The 18,220-nt window shown below is 50.7% G+C and overlaps 1 protein-coding gene across 1 annotated transcript in view; it reads left to right on the top strand.

Moving 5' to 3' along the window:
* Positions 1 to 2,619: 2,619 nt before the first annotated feature.
* Positions 2,620 to 18,220, top strand: part of RBM19 (RNA binding motif protein 19) — a 52,436-nt gene continuing 36,835 nt past the window's right edge. Inside the window, exons 1-21 of the mRNA XM_018916519.3 lie at positions 2,620 to 2,747; positions 3,378 to 3,560; positions 3,956 to 4,078; positions 4,275 to 4,313; positions 4,804 to 5,014; positions 5,948 to 6,189; positions 6,649 to 6,723; positions 6,969 to 7,047; positions 7,712 to 7,783; positions 8,725 to 8,925; positions 9,501 to 9,631; positions 9,996 to 10,117; positions 10,796 to 10,892; positions 11,317 to 11,427; positions 12,247 to 12,447; positions 12,973 to 13,090; positions 13,318 to 13,460; positions 14,448 to 14,508; positions 15,757 to 15,836; positions 16,206 to 16,261; positions 17,567 to 17,683. Coding sequence (XP_018772064.2) covers positions 2,712 to 2,747; positions 3,378 to 3,560; positions 3,956 to 4,078; positions 4,275 to 4,313; positions 4,804 to 5,014; positions 5,948 to 6,189; positions 6,649 to 6,723; positions 6,969 to 7,047; positions 7,712 to 7,783; positions 8,725 to 8,925; positions 9,501 to 9,631; positions 9,996 to 10,117; positions 10,796 to 10,892; positions 11,317 to 11,427; positions 12,247 to 12,447; positions 12,973 to 13,090; positions 13,318 to 13,460; positions 14,448 to 14,508; positions 15,757 to 15,836; positions 16,206 to 16,261; positions 17,567 to 17,683 — 2,498 coding nt within the window. The 5' untranslated portion in view covers positions 2,620 to 2,711. The remainder of the gene's footprint in view (positions 2,748 to 3,377; positions 3,561 to 3,955; positions 4,079 to 4,274; positions 4,314 to 4,803; positions 5,015 to 5,947; positions 6,190 to 6,648; positions 6,724 to 6,968; positions 7,048 to 7,711; positions 7,784 to 8,724; positions 8,926 to 9,500; positions 9,632 to 9,995; positions 10,118 to 10,795; positions 10,893 to 11,316; positions 11,428 to 12,246; positions 12,448 to 12,972; positions 13,091 to 13,317; positions 13,461 to 14,447; positions 14,509 to 15,756; positions 15,837 to 16,205; positions 16,262 to 17,566; positions 17,684 to 18,220) is intronic.

The raw sequence follows: 18,220 nt of genomic DNA, 5'->3' as shown, positions 1-18,220 counted from the left end.
GTGCAGCTGTGGTGGCAGGTGCCCAGAGCAGAGGGGTCGGACACAGGCAGGGTCCATCCCTGCCCAGCCCCTCAGGGGGCAGGAGCAGGCCAGGGCAGCCCTGCCTGGGCAGCGTGGGCACTGCTGCCAGCTGCACGCAGCAGGTGAGGAGGACACGGGCAGGCACACAGGGGACAAGTGTCTCGGAGAGGACAGCAGTGACAAGGGCAAGGTCTGGATGCGTTAGTGATGGCGTCAGGGTCCTGTCAGTGCCAGCCTTCGCGGCCAGTGACAGCCCTGACAGCCCCGATGGCCAAGGACAGGGCAGGAGCAGAGGGCGGGGGGGGAGGGAGGGAGCTGGGTCCCTGTGCTGTGACACCTCACGGACAGAGGAGCAGCTCCCCTGCCAGCCCCCATCAGGGCTGGGGGGGACAGGGGCTGTGTGTGCACTCTGAGCAGGACACTGATGGCATTCCCACTGCTGTGGTGTTGGGGGGTCCCCAGGACGAGGTGAGAGTGAGAATTTGACTCCAAGTTCTCAGAAGGCTGATATTATATTACATTATATTACATTATATATTATATTACATTGTATTACATTACATTATATATTATATTACATTATATTACATTATATTACATTGTATTACATTATATTACATTATATATTATATTATATTACATTATATATTATATTACATTATATTACATTGTATTATATTACATTATATTATATTATATATATTATATTATATTACATTATATTACATTATATTATATTATATTATATTATATTATATTATATTATATTATATTATATTATATTATATTATATATATTATATTATATTATATTATATTATATTATATTATATTATATTATATTATATTATATTATATTATATTATTACATTACCTTACATTACATTACATTACATTACATTACATTACATTACATTACATTACATTACATTATTTTTCCATATTATATAGCATATATTATTATAAATATTGTACTATATTATACTATATATTATACTATACTATATATTGTATTATACTGTACTATATATTATACTATACTATATTATATGAAATTATATACTACAACTATACTAAAGAAAGAGAAAGGCCAGCCAAGAATGAATAATAAAAACCCACGACTGACCAGAGTCCCGACACAGCTGGACTGGGATTGGTCATTAATATAGAACAATTCACATGCTGGGTAAACAGTTCTCCAAATCACATTCCAAAGCAGCAAGACAGGGAGAAGCTGAAGCTTCCCAGGAGAAGAAATCCTGGCGAAGGGATTTTTCATAAAATATCATGGTGACACACTGCCTCCTGCTCCCCCTGCCCTGAGCCTGGCCTTGGCTCTGCTCTGCCTCCTGGAAAATGCATTTCCCTTGCTGTTCCCCCCGGGAGAGCAGGGGCTGCACCCCATTCCTGCCAGGACACTGTGTGTCCTCCCCCAGAGCGTTCCTGCCCTGTGTCCCTGCTGGCTCAGCCAGCTGGAGCAGCCTCCAAGGGCCATCAGGAGAGGGAGTGAGGGGCTGGAATTGCTCCAGTTATCCCTGGGGTGACTCCAGACCATGGGGAGAGGGGCTGAGGGCTGGTGCTGGAGCTCAGAGCTCTCCCCAGCACCCTCCTCCGGGAATGAGGGTGTAGTTTGGATTTCCAGCTGTAAGACAGACGGACAGGGCTGAGGGCTCTGAGCAGGAGGAGATGCTTGAAGAACAGTTCTGCTCCCCCTGATACACTCAGCCTCCAGCAACGGGCCGTGGTAGCATAAAATAGAGAGTTGGAAGGGACCCACAAGGATCACAGAGTCCATCTCCTGGCCCCTCTGGGGGGAAGAAGCTTTTCCCAAAACCCCACCTGATTTCCCCCTGGCACAGCTGCAGCCGTTCCCTCGGGGCACAGCAGACATGGGAGCTGTCCCTCAGGAGGAAGCTGGGGGTGGTGCTCATCCTGCAGAGTTCAGTAACCCTCCAGGGATTGTTTTTATTCCATGACTTTGGCTCTCTTTGATCCTTTGGAGCTCTCACAGCACAGCATCCTCTGGCTCTGGGGTTATTTAGCCGTTCCTTGGAGGGAATCTGCTTTTATTCACAGAATCACAGAATGGTTTGGATTTGAAGGGACCTTAAATCTCATCTCACTCCATCCCCTGCCATGGCAGGGACACCTTCTGCTATCTCAGGCTGCCCTAAGCCCTGTCCAACCTGGCACCTTGAATACACCCAGGGATCCAGATTTTCCCTGGACTAGACCCTCTCTCCCCCTTCTGCATGACTTTATGGGGTGACATCGAGGCTCTCTACGCCATCCCCCCACAAACTCGACACCTCTGGATGGCCTTTGGCTCAGCGACCGCCCGGAGCCGGGAGAGACGGGCGCGGAGCTCCCTCCTGCGGCCCCGCCGAGCAGCGCGGACGGCCCGGGAGGCTGCAGCCCGCTCTGCGGGGAAACCCGGGGTTGACCAGCCTCCCCTCATCCTGCCGCCTCCCCTCCTCGCCGGTCCGTGTCCCCGGTGCCCCACGGACGCTCCCGCGGCCCCCAGCCCTGCAGGCCCCGTTGCTAAGGGGCCGTTGCTAAGGACCAACATCCGGGTCCCGCCCTGCGCACGCGCGGTGCCGCACACAGACCACGTGACCCGGATAAAATGGCGGCGCCCATGGGGCGGCGTGCGCGGCGCTGAGTGCTTTCTGCTTGGTGTCTGTCGCTGCCATGTCGCGACTTATCGTGAAGAATCTCCCTAACGGGGTGAGGCTCTGTGCGGTGCTGGGAGTTCAGGGGCCGTTCTGGGCCTAGGATGGGTCTGAGGGCGCTGATGCAGGGAAAGGCACCAGGAGGGGAGCGTGTGGTGGGGATGGGGAGAGCGGGGAGACCTGCCGGGAGAGAGGGTCTGAAGTGATGGGAGGATGAGGTTTTGGAGGGGGAGCGGCGAGATGTCCCGGGGGAAGGGGCTGTGAGGGGTTGCGGTCAGTGCTGGGATGCGGAACGTGGGGACACTTCTGGGGGAGGATGGTGGGAGAGCTCCTGGAGCGGTCAGGAAGGTGCAGGGATCAGCTTGAGGGCCATGGGCTGGCAGGTGACACCCCCTCAGGGCGGGCAGGGGATCGTTGTGGTCACTGTGCCCCCCTCGTGTCCGGGGTTGGGTGCCGGTGCCCTCGGTGCTGCTGTGCCCGGCGGGATCCCGCCCTGCTCCCCATCCCCGCCTGTGGATTCGGAGGGAACGTGAAGGGATGTGGTGGCTGAAGTGGGGATTAGGTGCACAGTGGGCTTCCTGCAGCTTTCCAGAAGCCCTTTGAGGCAGAACATGCTGGGTTGGCCTTGTCCTCAGAGGCTCCGTGGGGCTGATTTCCCTTTGTGCTGCCCTCCCTCCTTTCCCAGATGAAGGAGGAGCGTTTCAGGAAGCTCTTTGCTGCCTTTGGCACTCTCACTGACTGCTGCCTGAAGTACACCAAGGATGGAAGGTTCCGGAAATTCGGCTTCATTGGCTACAAGTCTGAGGATGAGGCTCAAACAGCCCTGAACCACTTCAACAAAAGCTTCATAGACACTTCCAGAGTCACAGTGAGCTGACCTCCAGAGATATCCCCCTGGAGTTCCCAGGGAATGGCATCTCAGGGAGGGGATTCTTCCCTGGGAGGGAGGTCAGGCCCTGGCACAGTGTGCCCAGAGCAGCTGGGGCTGCCCCTGGATCCCTGGCAGTGCCCAAGGCCAGGCTGGACAGGGCTTGGAGCAGCCTGGGCTGGTGGAATGTGTCCCTGCCCATGGCAGGGGGTGGCACTTTAAGTCCCCTTGCCATCCTGGGATTGTGTGCCTGTGCACTCCTGACTCTCCCATGGTGATTGAATGTGCAGCTCGGTGCTTTTCAAAGCTGTTCCTGCACCCTCCCTCCATCCCACCAGGGTTACAGTAACTCCTGAGGGAGCTTACCCAGCAGTTACAGCCCTGACTCATTCCAGGTGGAGCTCTGCAAGTCCTTTGGTGACCCTACAAAGCCCAAAGCCTGGAGCAAGCACTCTCAGAAGGCCCCTGCCCCAGAGAAGCAGAGCAAGGAGCCCTTGGCAAGTGCAGCCACAAAGAAAGTGAGTCCTGCCTGATTCCTGGGGCTCTGCTGTCAGTGCCAGTGGGGCTGTGGGGAAGGGGACAGAGCAGCTGGGACAGCAGATTCTGGAGTCCTGGTGCTGGTGTTTCCTGCCTCAGGGTCTCTGTCCCCTGTGCTGTTGGCTTACCTGGAATTGCCTGTGTTTCTAATAAACCTTTCTGGCCTTTTTTCCCAAGGATAAAAAGAAGAAAGACCCAGTGGATAACTTAAAGGAGGTGAGTAGAGGTTGGATTGCTGTCCCTGCATTCTTGCTGCTGAATAGTTCTTTCTGTCCTGCTTCCCAGGCTGTTAATTCAGGCTGGGACAGCCCAGTTCTATCATAAAAAAATCATTTTAACAACCCCAACGTGGGGTTTTAATGGTCAGCTGCTCCTGTGAGCACACACTGCACCCAGGTCTGCTCTGTTTCAGCACTGCTGGGGTTTAACCATGTGTGAGTTGTGTCACATTTAACTTAACTGGGTTTTTTCTTTTTTTTTTTTCTCTTTTTATTGTTTTGTTTTCCTCTGTAAAGTACTTTCTAAACAGCAGTTATAAAAAAGAGTAGGGATGAGACACCTTGAGAAGACTTTAATCACCTTGTCAGTATAAATTGAGCTCCCCTTAAGGGATTCTGGTTTTACTCTGCTGGAGATGAGGTGATATCTTGGATTTCAGATTCACTATGAGTCTCTCCTCACAGCTTGTCTTTTTTCTTTCCCACAGCTGAAGGAAGATAAAACATTCCAGGAGTTCTTGGTGGTTCACCAGAAGAGGTCCCAGGTGGCCACCTGGGCTAATGACACTTTGGCAGAGGAGCCCAAGAAGGGAAAGGCAGCAGCAGGAGCAGCTGATTACCTGAACTTTGACTCTGAAGAGTCTGAGGAGCTGAGTGAGGGTGGGGATGAACCCTCTGAGGATGAGGAGGAGCTTAAAGGTACCCGAGGGAGCTGTCACCCTTTGCTTGTGTCAGTCACACGGCTCCTGTCCCAGGGAGTGACAGCATTGCACTCAGTGTCACCAGCAGGGTTGGCTCTCACCTTTCTGTGTGCTGGGAATGCCTGGTTGTTTCCCCAGATGTGGGGAGCTGTGGCAAAATGCAGTGTGTGATATCTGGGGGTGCCATTGTGCTTTCCCTGTGTCACAGCTTTCCTTGAGTGTTTTCCTTCTTGCAGCCCCTTTCATCTCCAGGGCTGGATGTGGTTTCTGTGCTTTAGGAGCCTGTGGGTGGCTGGAACTTGTCTGCTGTGCCTTTGATGGATGTTTCTGGAAACTGGGCCTGCCAGGGTTGGGGGGAAGGGACAGGGTTCAGTGCCTTGGCTCCTGAGAGCAAATCTGGAGTGGTGGCTTCTCTCTGGACACTCACAGCCTGGTGGGTGTAATTTAGGATGCAGTGTTCCTGCAGCAGGGATGGGTGTGGGTTTGGAGCTTTTCTCCCTCCCTCCCTCCATGGGATGTCCTTCTCTGTTCTGGTGGAGTGGGTGATGTTTTCCCTCCTGCTCCTCATCTCTCCTTGGGTAACTCAAATCCAGGTGTGATTGTGTCCTTTTCCCTGTACAACCAAACACTTCAAACCCTTCTCTGAGGCCTGCTTGGGATATTTACTTAAAATTGTGACAAAATACTTGGTCCTGGAGTACCTCAAACCCCTTTCTAACGTGTTTTCTACATGAACTGTTGCTTTGAAATCCAGGCTGTCAGTCTGGGAATGCCAAGATGAAATTGCTCTGCTGTTCTGAAACCTTTCCCATGGAAAAGGTGGAGGATAAGGAGGTGGTGGCCATGATTGTGCCAGTTCTCAGCTTTTTCCTGGCCTGGGGGGAGAGCAGCAGCATCTGTGTGAAAAAAACTTCTCTCTCCTCTCTGCCAGGGAAGAAGGCAGCTACCAGCAGAGACCTCTCAGATATGGATTACCTGAAATCTAAAGTGGTGAAGGATTCTTCCTCCTCATCCAGTACAGAGGAAGAAACAGAGACTGAGGAGGAGGAAAGTGAGACTGAGGAGGATTCAGGCATTGCAGAAACCCACCCTGAGAAAAGAGGGAAGCCAAAAGCCCAACAAACAGAGCAAAAAACACCAGTGGGGAAGAAGAAAAAAGGATCCACACCAGAGGTACAGCTGGATTAGATTTGTCTTGTTTGAAGCAGCAGCTTTGTGGATAGCAGCTGTCAGTCAGTCCCTGCAGAACGAGCTGACAGCCTGGGAAGGCTGCAGGCCCCACTGGGTACCAGCTTTCTTGGCCTTCTTGGTGTGACCCATTTACAAATTTCACTGAATCCCCTCAGGGCTGACTGAATTCCCAAAGATGGGGCTTCCAGATAAGTGATGCTGCTGCCCTTCTCAGAGGCTTTTTTCAGGAAATGCTGTCCTGGAAAAGCAGAGCTCAGCTTTTCATGGCAGTGCACCTTCAGCTGGCACCTCCTGCCCCAGGCTGCTGCAGCTGTGGGCATCTCCTGATATTCCCTGCCACTCTTCAGCCTCCTGTTTGCTGGCCATGCCCAGCTGGTTGTGCTGTGATTTCTGTTCTTTCATTCAGCTTTTTCTCCCTTTTCTCCCCCCTCCTCTGTGCAGAGCCAGGCCAGCTCAGGGGAAGCCAGCACTCCCTTCACAGTGAAACTTCGTGGGGCCCCCTCCAACATCACTGAGGCAAGTGTGGTTTCCCAGCTGGGGAGGAGGGAGGGAGGCCCAGAGGTGTCTCAGAGTGTACCTCTCCAGGATGTTGGCAGAAACCTTTCACTTCTCTCTCCTTTGAGGCCTTTGTGGGTGATCAGGGCAACGTCTGAACTGTCTTTGTGCAGAGATCTGGGGGTTTTATATGTAAAAACCTAAGCCTGCAACTTGCTGCTTCCTGTATTTGAGAATTATTCAAACAATTCTGATTCTTCCCACAGCAAAAAATTCGGGAATTTTTCTTCCCTCTGAAGCCAGTGGCAATCCGGATGGGAAAAAAGGCCCAGGGGAAGAACTCAGGTAAGAGCTGTGTGTGGAAGGGAGGTGGGATCTGTGAGTTAGGGCACCCCTTGGTCACCCCTCTGCTCTTTTAGTCTGCAGTTCCACATCCCTGGCTCGTGGCCTGATTCTTGGAGACCTTTCTGTGACTTTGCAGCTCTCCTGCCCTACTTGCTGTCCACAGGATGCCCTGGGCAGAGGAATCTTGGCTGGGCTCCCTTTGGAGTAGCTGCAGGAGCTTTTTTTTATTGAGCTGCATCCAGAACTTTATCCTAAACACCCCAAACCATGCCAAGGAAAAGTCTGTTCCTCTGGGATAGCTGCAGCAGCCCAGGGCACTGTGCTGATTCCTGGGAGCAGGTCCTTGGAGCTTTGCTGTGTGCTCTTTTCCTTTAATAGTCCAACAACGGATGCACCTTTTATTTGCTCTCAGAGGCACCTGTGAAAGCCTCCTCCAGCTGCCAAGTAAAGTTTTTGTGATTTGTATGTAAAGAACAAGCTTTGAAAAGGCAGCCTTCCAGTCTGCCATCGTCATCTCCAGGCTGGATTGAAACTTTCCATGGGAGCTGAATGCTCCATCTATAGGAATCTATATTAGAGCAAGCCCAATTCACCCTTAATTACCCAATTAGTGGCTCTGTGTGTTCCCCACATGATGCTCAGTTGAACCTTCCCTTCCTCCAAGGTTACATCTTTGTTGACTTGAAGAGTGAAGCAGAAATGCAAAGGGCCTTGAAGCGGAAAAAAGAATTCCTGGGTAAGGGCTGTTTGTTCTCCTCATTCCAGCCTGGGAGCTCAGCTGCTCGAGTGTTCCCTGCACAAGTAGCTCCTGTGATTGGAGTTTTTCCCAGGCTCATGGGGGGGGTTGTTCCTTGGGATAAACCAGGTGCTGTGACAGCAGTGGGGTTTGGGGGCCCTCGTGCTTTGCCGTGTGCTTGAGGTGGTTCTTGTTGGGGTAAAAATAACACTGCTGGGGTGCAGCTTTGTACAGACAGTGCTGCAAGGCTGGGCTGGAGCCCTGGGCCTGGCCTAACCCTTGGAGTAACTCCTGAAATTCTGTTTGCAAATATTGTGTGGGCTGGCACAGACAGGCTGGGGCTCTCTGAAAGGAAAGGGGGCTGGGGTTGATACCCTGATTTTTATGAAGACTGCCTCTTACAGCCCCCACCTCCCCCTTATTTTTGAGTCCTGCTCAGAGCCTCTGGGGCTGTAATTGTGTCTAACACTGAGCTCTTTGTGATGCTTTAAGTTTTAGCTTTCACATTATCCAGATTCTGTACTGCATTATTATATAACTCTGAACTTCATAGCAAGTTCTCCTCACAGCTTAGTTAGCCACAACAATCCTTTCCCAGTTCAGGCCCAAAAAGTATAAACAGCAGCAGATTGAGGAGAGCAGTCTGGGAGGATGGGACTTCATAACCTGAAGGTGTAGTTGGACAATTAACCCCAATATGTCAATGGACCAAAACTTTTATAAAAGTGTGAAAACTCATGACCTGAGGCTGTAGCCTCGCCTGGGCTCTTTTACAGCCCAAGGTGTATCCTTTGAAGGCCTTTTTAATCAATACCTCCTTTACTCCTTTAACACTGCCTAGCCTCTGCTCTGGGCAGCCTCTCAAGGCATCATTTGCACCTGGGTGTTGTTTGCTCATGGCCTTGGGAAGCATCCAGGGTCCCTGTGTGTTCTTTGGTTAGGTGGACGCTGTGTGGAGGTTTCCCGGTGCAGGAACACCCCAAAAGAAACTGTCCCAGCAAAACCTGAGCACCAGCCCTGGCAAAGGACACTGAGAGATGATGAGGAGGAAGAGGACTTGTCTGAATCAGGGAGACTCTTTGTCAGGAATCTGCCTTTCACCAGCACTGAGGAGGACTTGGAGAAGATCTTTTCAAAGTATGGTGAGTGTTTGCCACGGGACTGGGACTTGCAGGGCAATGTCCTTCCTTTGTCCAGAGGTTTTCCTGCTGGGTGGGGATGGACAAAGCTCTGTGTCCCACATCTCTTGGACATGGCCCAGCTCCCATCATCTTTATTTTCTGGTGTGATAGTTTGAGTTTGCTTGGCAGGAGGCTCCCTGCAGGTTAGAGGTGAACCCTTCAGATCCACTTGAAATCCCAAACTTGGGGTGTAAGTTTGAGGTTTCCTCTTCTACCTCCAAATCAAACACATTGAAGGTTCTCTTGGCATCCTGGGGCAGAGAGGGTGAGGCTGTGGAGGTGTTTATCCCTGACTGAAGGTGAAGGCAGCTGCTCAGAGCCTGCCTGGTTTGTGTCACCTGTCAGAGCCCATGAGCTGCCACACCTGGACTTGGGGTGCTTGTGCTGGGCCCTCCTTGTCCCTCTGCAGCTCCTGGCCCAGGCTGGTGGCTCAGCACCCCTCCAGAGCTGCTCCCCTCCTCGCTGGTTGTGTCTGGGAGGTGCCAGTTCAGAGCTGTGCAGGGACATATGTGACCACCAAGCCTTGCCTCCTGCAGGACCCCTCTCAGAGATCCACTTCCCCATTGACAAACTCACCAAGAAGCCCAAAGGATTTGCTTTCATCACCTACATGATCCCTGAGCATGCTGTGAAGGCCCTGGCAGAGCTGGATGGGCAGGTGTTCCAGGTACAGCTCTGATGTTTTCTTCTGCTTTGGATGGCAGCTGCTGGGAATGCTTGGTGGGAACGTGGCTGAGAGTTTGATTCTGGGCTTTGTTAAAAAGGTTGAGGCTCTCCTGCAGGTTATTTTGGTAGAGTAGCTTGGTTTGAGCAGCTTTGCAGACACCAAAATCCTTGTGCAGGTGGGGAAAGAGCTCTGAGTCTGTCTCAGCTGTGTGGCCACTTTGACTTTTAGTTGTGGCTCCTTTGGGAAGGAAAATTCCCTCCTTCCACCAAGGCTGTCTGACTGGGAAAGGTGCCAGGAAATTTCTTTCATGTGGACATCTGTGGATTATTCCAGAGCTGCTGGACCTCTCCTTCCTGTCTTGCAGGGCAGAATGATGCATCTTTTACCCTCCACGATCAAAAAGGAAAAAGTGGAGGATGGAGATGCAGAAGAATCTTCCTCCTACAAAAAAAGCAAAGAGGCCAAGGACAAAGCCAACAGTGCCAGGTACAACACAAGCTGCCAGATTCCCAGGAATGCATGTGGGATTTTCCCAGGGGCTGTGGAGATTCCCAGAGTTCATGAAGCATTTGCTGTGCAGATCTGTTTCCTTTCTCTCTTACCTCCCCAGCTCCTCTGCCCAAGTAGCTGCAGTAGCTCAGTGAGCAGCAGAAATGTGAATGGCTGGGGTAGGAGTTACTTCTCAAATAAGAGTTAGTCTGATTCTGTAACTCTTCAGGGGGGTGGTTTCAGATCAGTTGGGCTTTTCTCCTCTGCTTGGCCACCTGTAATTCTAGAGCTTGTAGAGGCTTTTTCTTGATGTGTGACCAATCAGTTTGAAAGAAGTGGCTGATACCTTCTATCTTGAAGGGAAAAGGGTGCAGCCTTGCCTGTATGGGCTTTGTGGGTTTAGGAAAGCAGTTGGAAAGGTGTGTTGCTCTGAGGCTGAACTCAGCTGCAGAGCTGTGGCCAGTGAGGTCTGGGGGAGCAGAGCTCACTGCCTGCACTGCTTCTGTTTGCTCTCCAGTCACATCTCCCTCATCCTGTCCCTTCTCTAGAGATCTCCCACCCTTCTTTCCCTTTCTCCTCATCCTGCCTGTCCATGGTGGTGCTCAGAGCTGCTTTTCCCCAGGATTTTGGGCTGGAGGGCCCGTGACTGACCCTGGCTGTGTTTTCTCTTACCAGCTCCCACAACTGGAACGCGCTCTTCGTGGGCACAAACGCTGTGGCTGATGCCATGGCCCACAAGTACAATGCTGCCAAAAGCCAAGTGCTGGATGCTGTGAGTTGGCTTGGGATGGATCAGCTGGGCTGGGACATCACTTTCCTGCCTGTTTCTTTGTGGCCAAGGCCTTGTCTTGCACAGGATTCTCCGTGCATCCATGGGCACCCCACAGGCTGAGCCTCTGGTGCTGTAGCAGCTCTGTGGGGTCTGAGCCTATTGGTCCCTTGGTCCCCAGCCTTCCTTCCCACTCTGCTTTCCCATGCCTGAATTTTGCATTTCTACAAACTAGAAGTTGGTGGGAATTTACACCCTAAAAATCAGATCCTTCCTGGAAATTTCATTTTACTTTGGGTCTTTGAATTCCAACAGCACAATTTCCAGCAGCTGCAGAGGAGCTGGAGCATTTTACCCTCCAGCTGCCTGTCACATTCCCTTTGCCTGTGCTTCTGAGAGCAGCAGGTGACTGAATTCTTGCCTGCAGGAGGGCAAAGACAGCGTGGCAGTGAGAGTGGCTCTGGGAGAAACGGAGCTGGTCCAGGAAATCCGGCGGTTCCTCATGGAAAACGGAGTCAGCCTGGATTCCTTCAGCCAGGTGAGAGGCTCAGCTGGAGGCACCAGGGGGGATCCACCTCGTCTAGTCCTGGTGTTCTCAGCTCTCTTGGAAATTGGTACTTAAATCCTCAACATCTTGAGCCCTCCCTGATGAGTTAGGAGATTACTGTAATTGTGGGGTGCCCCATGGCAGGAAGGAACGATGAATCTGACTCCATGTTCTCAGAAGGCTAATTTATTATTTTATAATACTAAATTATATTAAAGAATACTAAACTAACTAATGAAAGGATATTTACAGAAGGCTAAAAGATAATAATGAAAACTGGTGACTCTCTCCAGAGCCCTGACACAGCTTGGCCCTGATTGGCCAAAGAGTCAAAACAACTCACAGCAGAATCCAATGGAACAATCACCTGTTGGTAAACAATCTCCAAACACATTCCACATGTGAGCACCACACAGGAGAAGCAAATGAGATAAGAATTGTTTTCCATTTCTCTGAGGCTTCTCAGCTTCCCAGGAGAAAATCATGGCCGAAGGGATTTTTCAGAAAATATGAATTTGACAGGAAATGTATCCATTTGAAAAGGCAGTGGCTCTCAGGATGGGTGAAATCCATAATGTGATGGCATTAGGGTGGTGGGCAGGGAAGGAGCCCTGTGGATCTGCAGCTGACACCTCCATCCACGAGATGTGGATTTTCCAGGGAGTGTTTGTCAGTCCTTTTGGATCTGGGAGAGGAGTGACACAGAGAGAGGGAGAGCACAGCCTGTTGGGTCTGAAGTCTCCAGTTAGAAAACTGCTGGATTTGCTCTCTTCCATGCCCTGTTCTTTCTTTCCCTGCTGGCTGTGTCAGGCTGCAGGTGAGAGGAGCAGGACAGTGATCCTGGTGAAGAACCTGCCGGCCGGCACGAGCGCCCTGGAGCTGGAGGAGCTCTTTGGCCAGCACGGGGGCCTGGGCCGGGTGCTGCTGCCAGAGGGAGGCATCACAGCCATCGTGGAGTTCCTGGAGCCCACAGAGGCCAAGCAAGCCTTCACCAGGCTGGCCTACTCCAAGGTGGGGGCACTGCCTGGGGAGGGGGGTCTTGGTGACTTGGGGAGCTGCAGGAGGGCTCACTCTGAGCGTGAGGGGCACAGGGAGTGTGGGAAGGGTGGCATCCCAGAGGCACTGACCTTCCAGGCTGTGCCCTTTGGGTTTAGGGAGGTGCCTGGTACAGCAGAGCAGGGCTCAGCCTGCAGAGGATGCTGGAAGAGGGGGCTGTGACACAGCTGGAGGGTTTCTTTTCCCTTTCGCAATCCAGGGGTGACCATGGCAGGCTGGGCTCCTGTAAGGCTGGGTCCTTTTGTGACAGAGTTTAGGCTCTGGTCCTGTAAGGCTGGATCCTTACCTGACAGAGAGTTTAGGCTCTGGTCCTATAAGGCTGGATCCTTTTGTGACAGAGTTTAGCCACTTGCAAAGGTCACTCAGCTTTTCCACTGCTGTTTTTCATTACAGAGTGAGGTGAAAATGAAGCTGAGAGCAGAGTTTTTCCTTCAGGCCTTGCCCTTCACTCATCATTTCTCTTCTGTCTTCTCTTTACAGTTTCATTCTGTGCCCTTGTATCTGGAGTGGGCTCCAGTGGGGGTTTTCCTGAGCCCAGCCCCTCAGAAAAAGAACTCTGGGGTTCCAGGGAAGGAGGGTGAAGCAGGGCTGGTACCAGGTAAGAACTCTGGCTGACTTGCTGGGGTCTCTGTGTTTCTCTGGGCTTGTGTCAAGCCCCAGGATATGTTTTGTCTGGGTGACCTCCCACTGTGAGGGCTGATCTTCCCTCCCTAAATACATCACCTTTCCCCCCCTCCTAAAACTCCCCCACAGTCTGAGTGGGCAGCTCCCCCAAAATTTGGCTTTGTTGCTCTTACAAAGTTGGGTTTATTCTTCTTGGTTCAGGTGAAGCTATAAAAGACTCAGAGGAAGCAGCAGCACAGGAAGAAGAGGAGGAGGAGGAGGAAGAAGAAGAAGAAAATATTCCTGGTTGTACCTTGTTCATCAAAAACCTGAACTTTGCCACCACAGAAGACACACTGAAGGAGGTGAGCAGTAGGGACACAGTGTTTAAAGGATTTCAGCTGCAGCCAGTGGGATCTGGTGGGGGATGAGAGAGCACTGGGTTCTGCTGGGACTGGGAACATCACTCCAGGTGTCAGTTAAGACAAATGCATCTGGAGCAGTTTTGGTGGGGTTTAATTCCACCTAGAGACAGGTGGAGGCAGTAGGAAATCTCCTAACATTGCTGATTTGCCATGTTTTCTGTAATGCTCCTCCTTGGGACAGGCACTGCTGCAGCTCTGCCACTGCTTGGTGTGTGAGAGGCAGAGAATGAATAAATAAATGGTGATTTCTGAGTGTCACAGGAAGAAATCTGTGAAAGAAGAAAGCAGAAGCTTTTCCTCTCAGCTTCTGCTGACAGTGAGCTGCCTCATGCTGCTTCACCTCAATAAACACTGAGGAGAGAGAGTGGCATTCCTGAAGTTATCTGGGGTGGTAATACCAAACTAAGGAAAAGCAGCTGGAATTTCTTGTACCCATACAAAATGCCATGGCCCAAGCATCCTGGACCTCTGTGGAGACTCTGCTCCAGCTGTGGACAAATAAATACCCAAAGCAGGGCTGGGACTTGTCCCCTCTTCTTTTTCTAGCTTTACAAGGGAGTCAAATTACCAGTTTGCTGCCCTCTAGGCCTCCCATTTTTTGGGAAGAGCTGTGTTCTGGGGACAGGCAGCATCCACCCAGGCAGCACCTGGCTGGGGCATCTTGTAATCCAGAGTGTTCCTCCAGAGCCACCTCAGATCTCTGCACTCCCTGAGGGGCAGTGGAGGGTTCTGGGCACACCTGCCTTGATACCTTTCAAACTCTGTGTGTGTATTTGTACAGAAACAATTTGATGGGGCAGGGCTCAGCTGCAGTGCTGGCAGGTGTGTGCTGGGGGAGGTGGGGCTGGGTGGCACAGGGCCACCTTGGCAGTGGAGTTGCAAGCCTGTGACAAAGGGAACTGAATCACGTGTCCCAATTCCTTGCAGACGTTCTCCAAAGTGGGAGCCCTGAAGAGCTGCACAATATCCAAGAAGAAAGACAAAGCAGGTACTCTAGATGTTGCTGTTCAATTCCTTCCCCCAGCTGAGCTGAGGGCTCAGGTGTGGCGTTGCTTCAGCACTCATCTGGCTGAGCATTTGTGCTCCTGCTGGCAAAATCCTCAGTGCTTCCAGAAGTGTTCCCGTGGAAATGGCTGCAAGCAGCAGCCAAACCTTCCCCCAGGGCTGGGTCTAGAAGGTTAAACTCCATTGTGGCATTTGTGGAGATGTGGCCTTCTCTTGAGATCTTGAGATGGGAGAAGCCAAACTCCTTCAGGATCACAGAGGAGAGTGGGATGCAGGCTGCTCTGTGATGATTAAACCCTTCATTATCCTGCAAATGGCCAGATCCTCAAGGATGCCTGGCTGAGAGCTGTGCTGAGTGGGCTGGGTTTGCCTTCTCCCTGCCAGCCCTGAGCCCCCCAGGCTGCAGGGATGAGTGGCTGTGCCTGTTGTTGGCTGCTCTCACTTCCTGAGGACTTGGATTAAGGCAAGTGCTGGCTGGGGCTTCTCTCTGGGAGCTGCACAGCTTTGTGGCATTTCCCCTTGACAGAGTTGCCTTGAGATGTGATATTTAAAAACTCAGGTCTGCTGGGAGATAAAAAAATAAAGTGAATCCTTCAGTTCTGCTCGTGGGTGTGAGCAGGCAGCACCAAGCATGGGCTGGTCTTGCAGCACCTGATCCCTTCAGGCACTGGGGTCATCCCACACTCTGCCACTGCTGAGGCTCTGAAATTGAAAATGGGTGTTGTTTTCTCCCCTCATTATTAATTGTCCCTTAATTATGGCTGCTGTTAGGCAGCATGTTGCTCAGGGGTGTGGTGGGACTGCAGGCCTTGGCTGGGCAGGGAGGGGAAGGATGGCTCTCCTTTGTCGTGGAAGTGCCCACTCACTCCAGTTTATGGGATGTCTGTCTCCACAACAGCATCTCTTCCCCTGACTGGGACCAGCAGTTGCTTTGCAGTGTTTTGTTTAAGGAAGCTGCACTGAGATGATACAAAGCAAAACATTGGTTTTGTCTGCAACATCTGTTATCTCCTCTTCATATCAGCACCAAAACCAGCTGGTCCAGAGCAGAGCCTTGCTCAAAAATCTCAGCCAGGGCTGCTCATGAGGTCAGCCATGGACAGGCTGGCCCTTTTTATGGCATGTTAAGCTTTTCTCCCCCCCACTTTTGGCAATCAGTGCTTGCTCCTGGTTTGTTTTTATATCTTACACCATCACTGCTTCCTTACCAAGTCCCTTTCTCTCCTGCCAGGCACTTTGCTTTCCATGGGCTTTGGCTTTGTGGAGTACAAGAAGGCAGAGAGTGCCCAGAGAGCCCTGCGCCAGCTCCAGGTGAGCCTGAGCCTGCCCCTCTGCCCTTCTCTGCAGAGATTGGCTTCAGCCTGGCACTGCCACAGGCAGCTGAGCTCTCAGGGCTGCACTGGACAGGTGGAGAAGCCTCTAAAATGGGCCAGGGTGTGGAGAAGTGTGTTTCTTAGTGCTGATCCAAAGTGGAAATCCCAGAAGATGTGCAAGGATTGAATTTTCATGAGTTTTCCTGTCAGGTGCCCCTTGTAGGGGGCAGAGACCCAGATATCCCCTCACAGAACAAATGCTGATTAATGTTAATTTAGTGCTGCTTTGACTTCTAATTCTTCTGTATATTTATTGCTATTAGTGACATCCTTTTTTTCCCTGCTGTTTCTTTGTTTGCACTCCCAGGGCTGCACTGTGGATGGCCATAAGCTGGAAGTGAAGCTGTCAGAGAGAGCTGTCAGGTGAGGCTCACCTCTCCCCTCAGTAACATTGCAGCTGCAGTAATCCTTGGCAGCTTCTCCCCTTCTTCCCCAGCACCTGCAGCCTGAGGGGTGTGACCACATCAGCCTTTGCTCTGCTTTACTGACTCAGTTGTGCTTGAAAGGAAGGGAAAAAAAAAAAAAAAAAAAGGGAATAAGCTGAAGTGGGACCCCAAAAATGAACCCAAAGTGAGAACCTTGCAGAGTTTTCTTCCCTGCTCAAGGAAAAATCCTGTTTTGGTGGCAGTTCAGGCAGCACTGCAAGTTCCCAGGGGTTTAAAAAGTTCTTGGAGAGAAATCTTCTCTGGGTAATGAAGTCTTTTACCTGTTCATCTGAGAGAAGAGGAGTTTAAGAATAATATTCTGATCAAATCAAGACAAAAGCAAGTTTCTTGCTTGAAATACAAGTTTGGATTTAGCTCCTTTGCTCTGGGCAATCAGGCACAGAGGAGAAGGTTACTTGTGGGTGAATTTACATAGAATTAGCCTCAGTTTTTAGGGATTCCTTCCTTGTTCTTACTCAGTACAGAATATTCCAACTGTAAAGCTGCAAATTAATCCAGGTACTACTTCAGTGTTGGCACATAACACTGTCCTTCAGACACTCTGGAAACTCTACTGGAAGTGATATCAAATGATATCAAATGTCAAAATTTGTTTGAAAATCTGGTTCCTGGGGACCACAGGCAGTCTGACAGCTCCTGTGTCTGCACTTTGTATTTCAGTTCTTTCATTAAACCATTTTTATCCAGTTTGAGTTTGAAAATCCCTCCAGCAGGTATCCAGGCCACAATGGGAAGTGCTTTGCTGTATGGAATAAGCTGCTGTCTTTTGTGTTAGGTAAATTCTGACCTTGTCCAAATGCAATACAATTCCACAGGTAAAAAAAATAAATAATTTATACTCTGTTACAAAATTTCATGTACTGTTTTATAAGCCAGGAAGAAAAAGAATCAAAATTAGCTTATATTAAGCTTATTTTAAAAAATATATTCATTAATGCATTCTCCTGACAATTAAAAGGCAAGATTTGGTGACAGATGTGGCAAATGTGAGATGAGGACCTCAGCTGGAGCAAGATGGGCTGTTTCACTTCCAGATGTAGGATTTAAGGGTGTTTGGAATTTGATCCTTCTTGGTGTCCTGTGTGGCATTGCCTCTGGCACAGCCCAGGATGCCAGGGTGAGCTGGTGCCTCAATTTTCCACATTCCAAATCCTGAGGGAGCCACAGTTCAAAAGGACTTTGCTGCTCCCAGTCTTCACCTGCCCTTCCTGTTGCCTTCCAGGCCTGCTGTGAAGTCAGCCAGGAAGAAACAGACTGCCAAGAAGCAGAAAACTTCCAAGATTCTGGTCAGAAACATCCCCTTCCAGGCCACTGTCAGGGAAATCAGGGAGCTCTTCAGGTAGGAAAGTGCTTTGTTGGCTCTGTGGGTCACCCTGGGGTGGAGCTGCTGTGATTTTCATACAGGGTCTTTCTCCCTTTGTAAATAATGTGAATTTTTTTCTTGTCTTTGTGGAAGAAAACAGGGATTTTGGGATCACCTCTGTGTTCTCTGTAATCCTAAGCCTTTTGTGGTGTGATTTTAAGCCTTGTTCCATCCTGAAAAATAAGTGGGACTTTGTAAAAGGGAAGGCATCTTTGCTGCTCCCAGGAGTGTTTTGCTCACTGCCCCAGGCTGTGGTCCCTGCTCTGCCCTTGGTTTGCAGGAATTGTTGATTTTTCTGCCACAGGGTGCTGTGCTGGGAGGTGGCCTCTGTGGGCCTGTCCTAGCAGAAGTTGGGTGATTTTGTCACATTTCTGGGGTATTTCTTAACCCTTTAAAACCCGCTCAGGCCATGCAGTGCAAAGCCCCTGGCAGTGATTTTTGTGTTTCCCTGTGTTGATGGAATTGCACCTCCTTTATCTGTGCTTCCTGTGTGGCTGGGAGGAAAGCTCTGTG

Source organism: Serinus canaria, chromosome 15 (assembly GCF_022539315.1).
Source record: "Serinus canaria isolate serCan28SL12 chromosome 15, serCan2020, whole genome shotgun sequence".
Lineage (NCBI taxonomy): Eukaryota > Metazoa > Chordata > Aves > Passeriformes > Fringillidae > Serinus > Serinus canaria.
The sequence above is the reverse complement of the archived record's forward strand: the minus strand, read 5'-3'. Positions and strand labels throughout refer to the sequence as shown.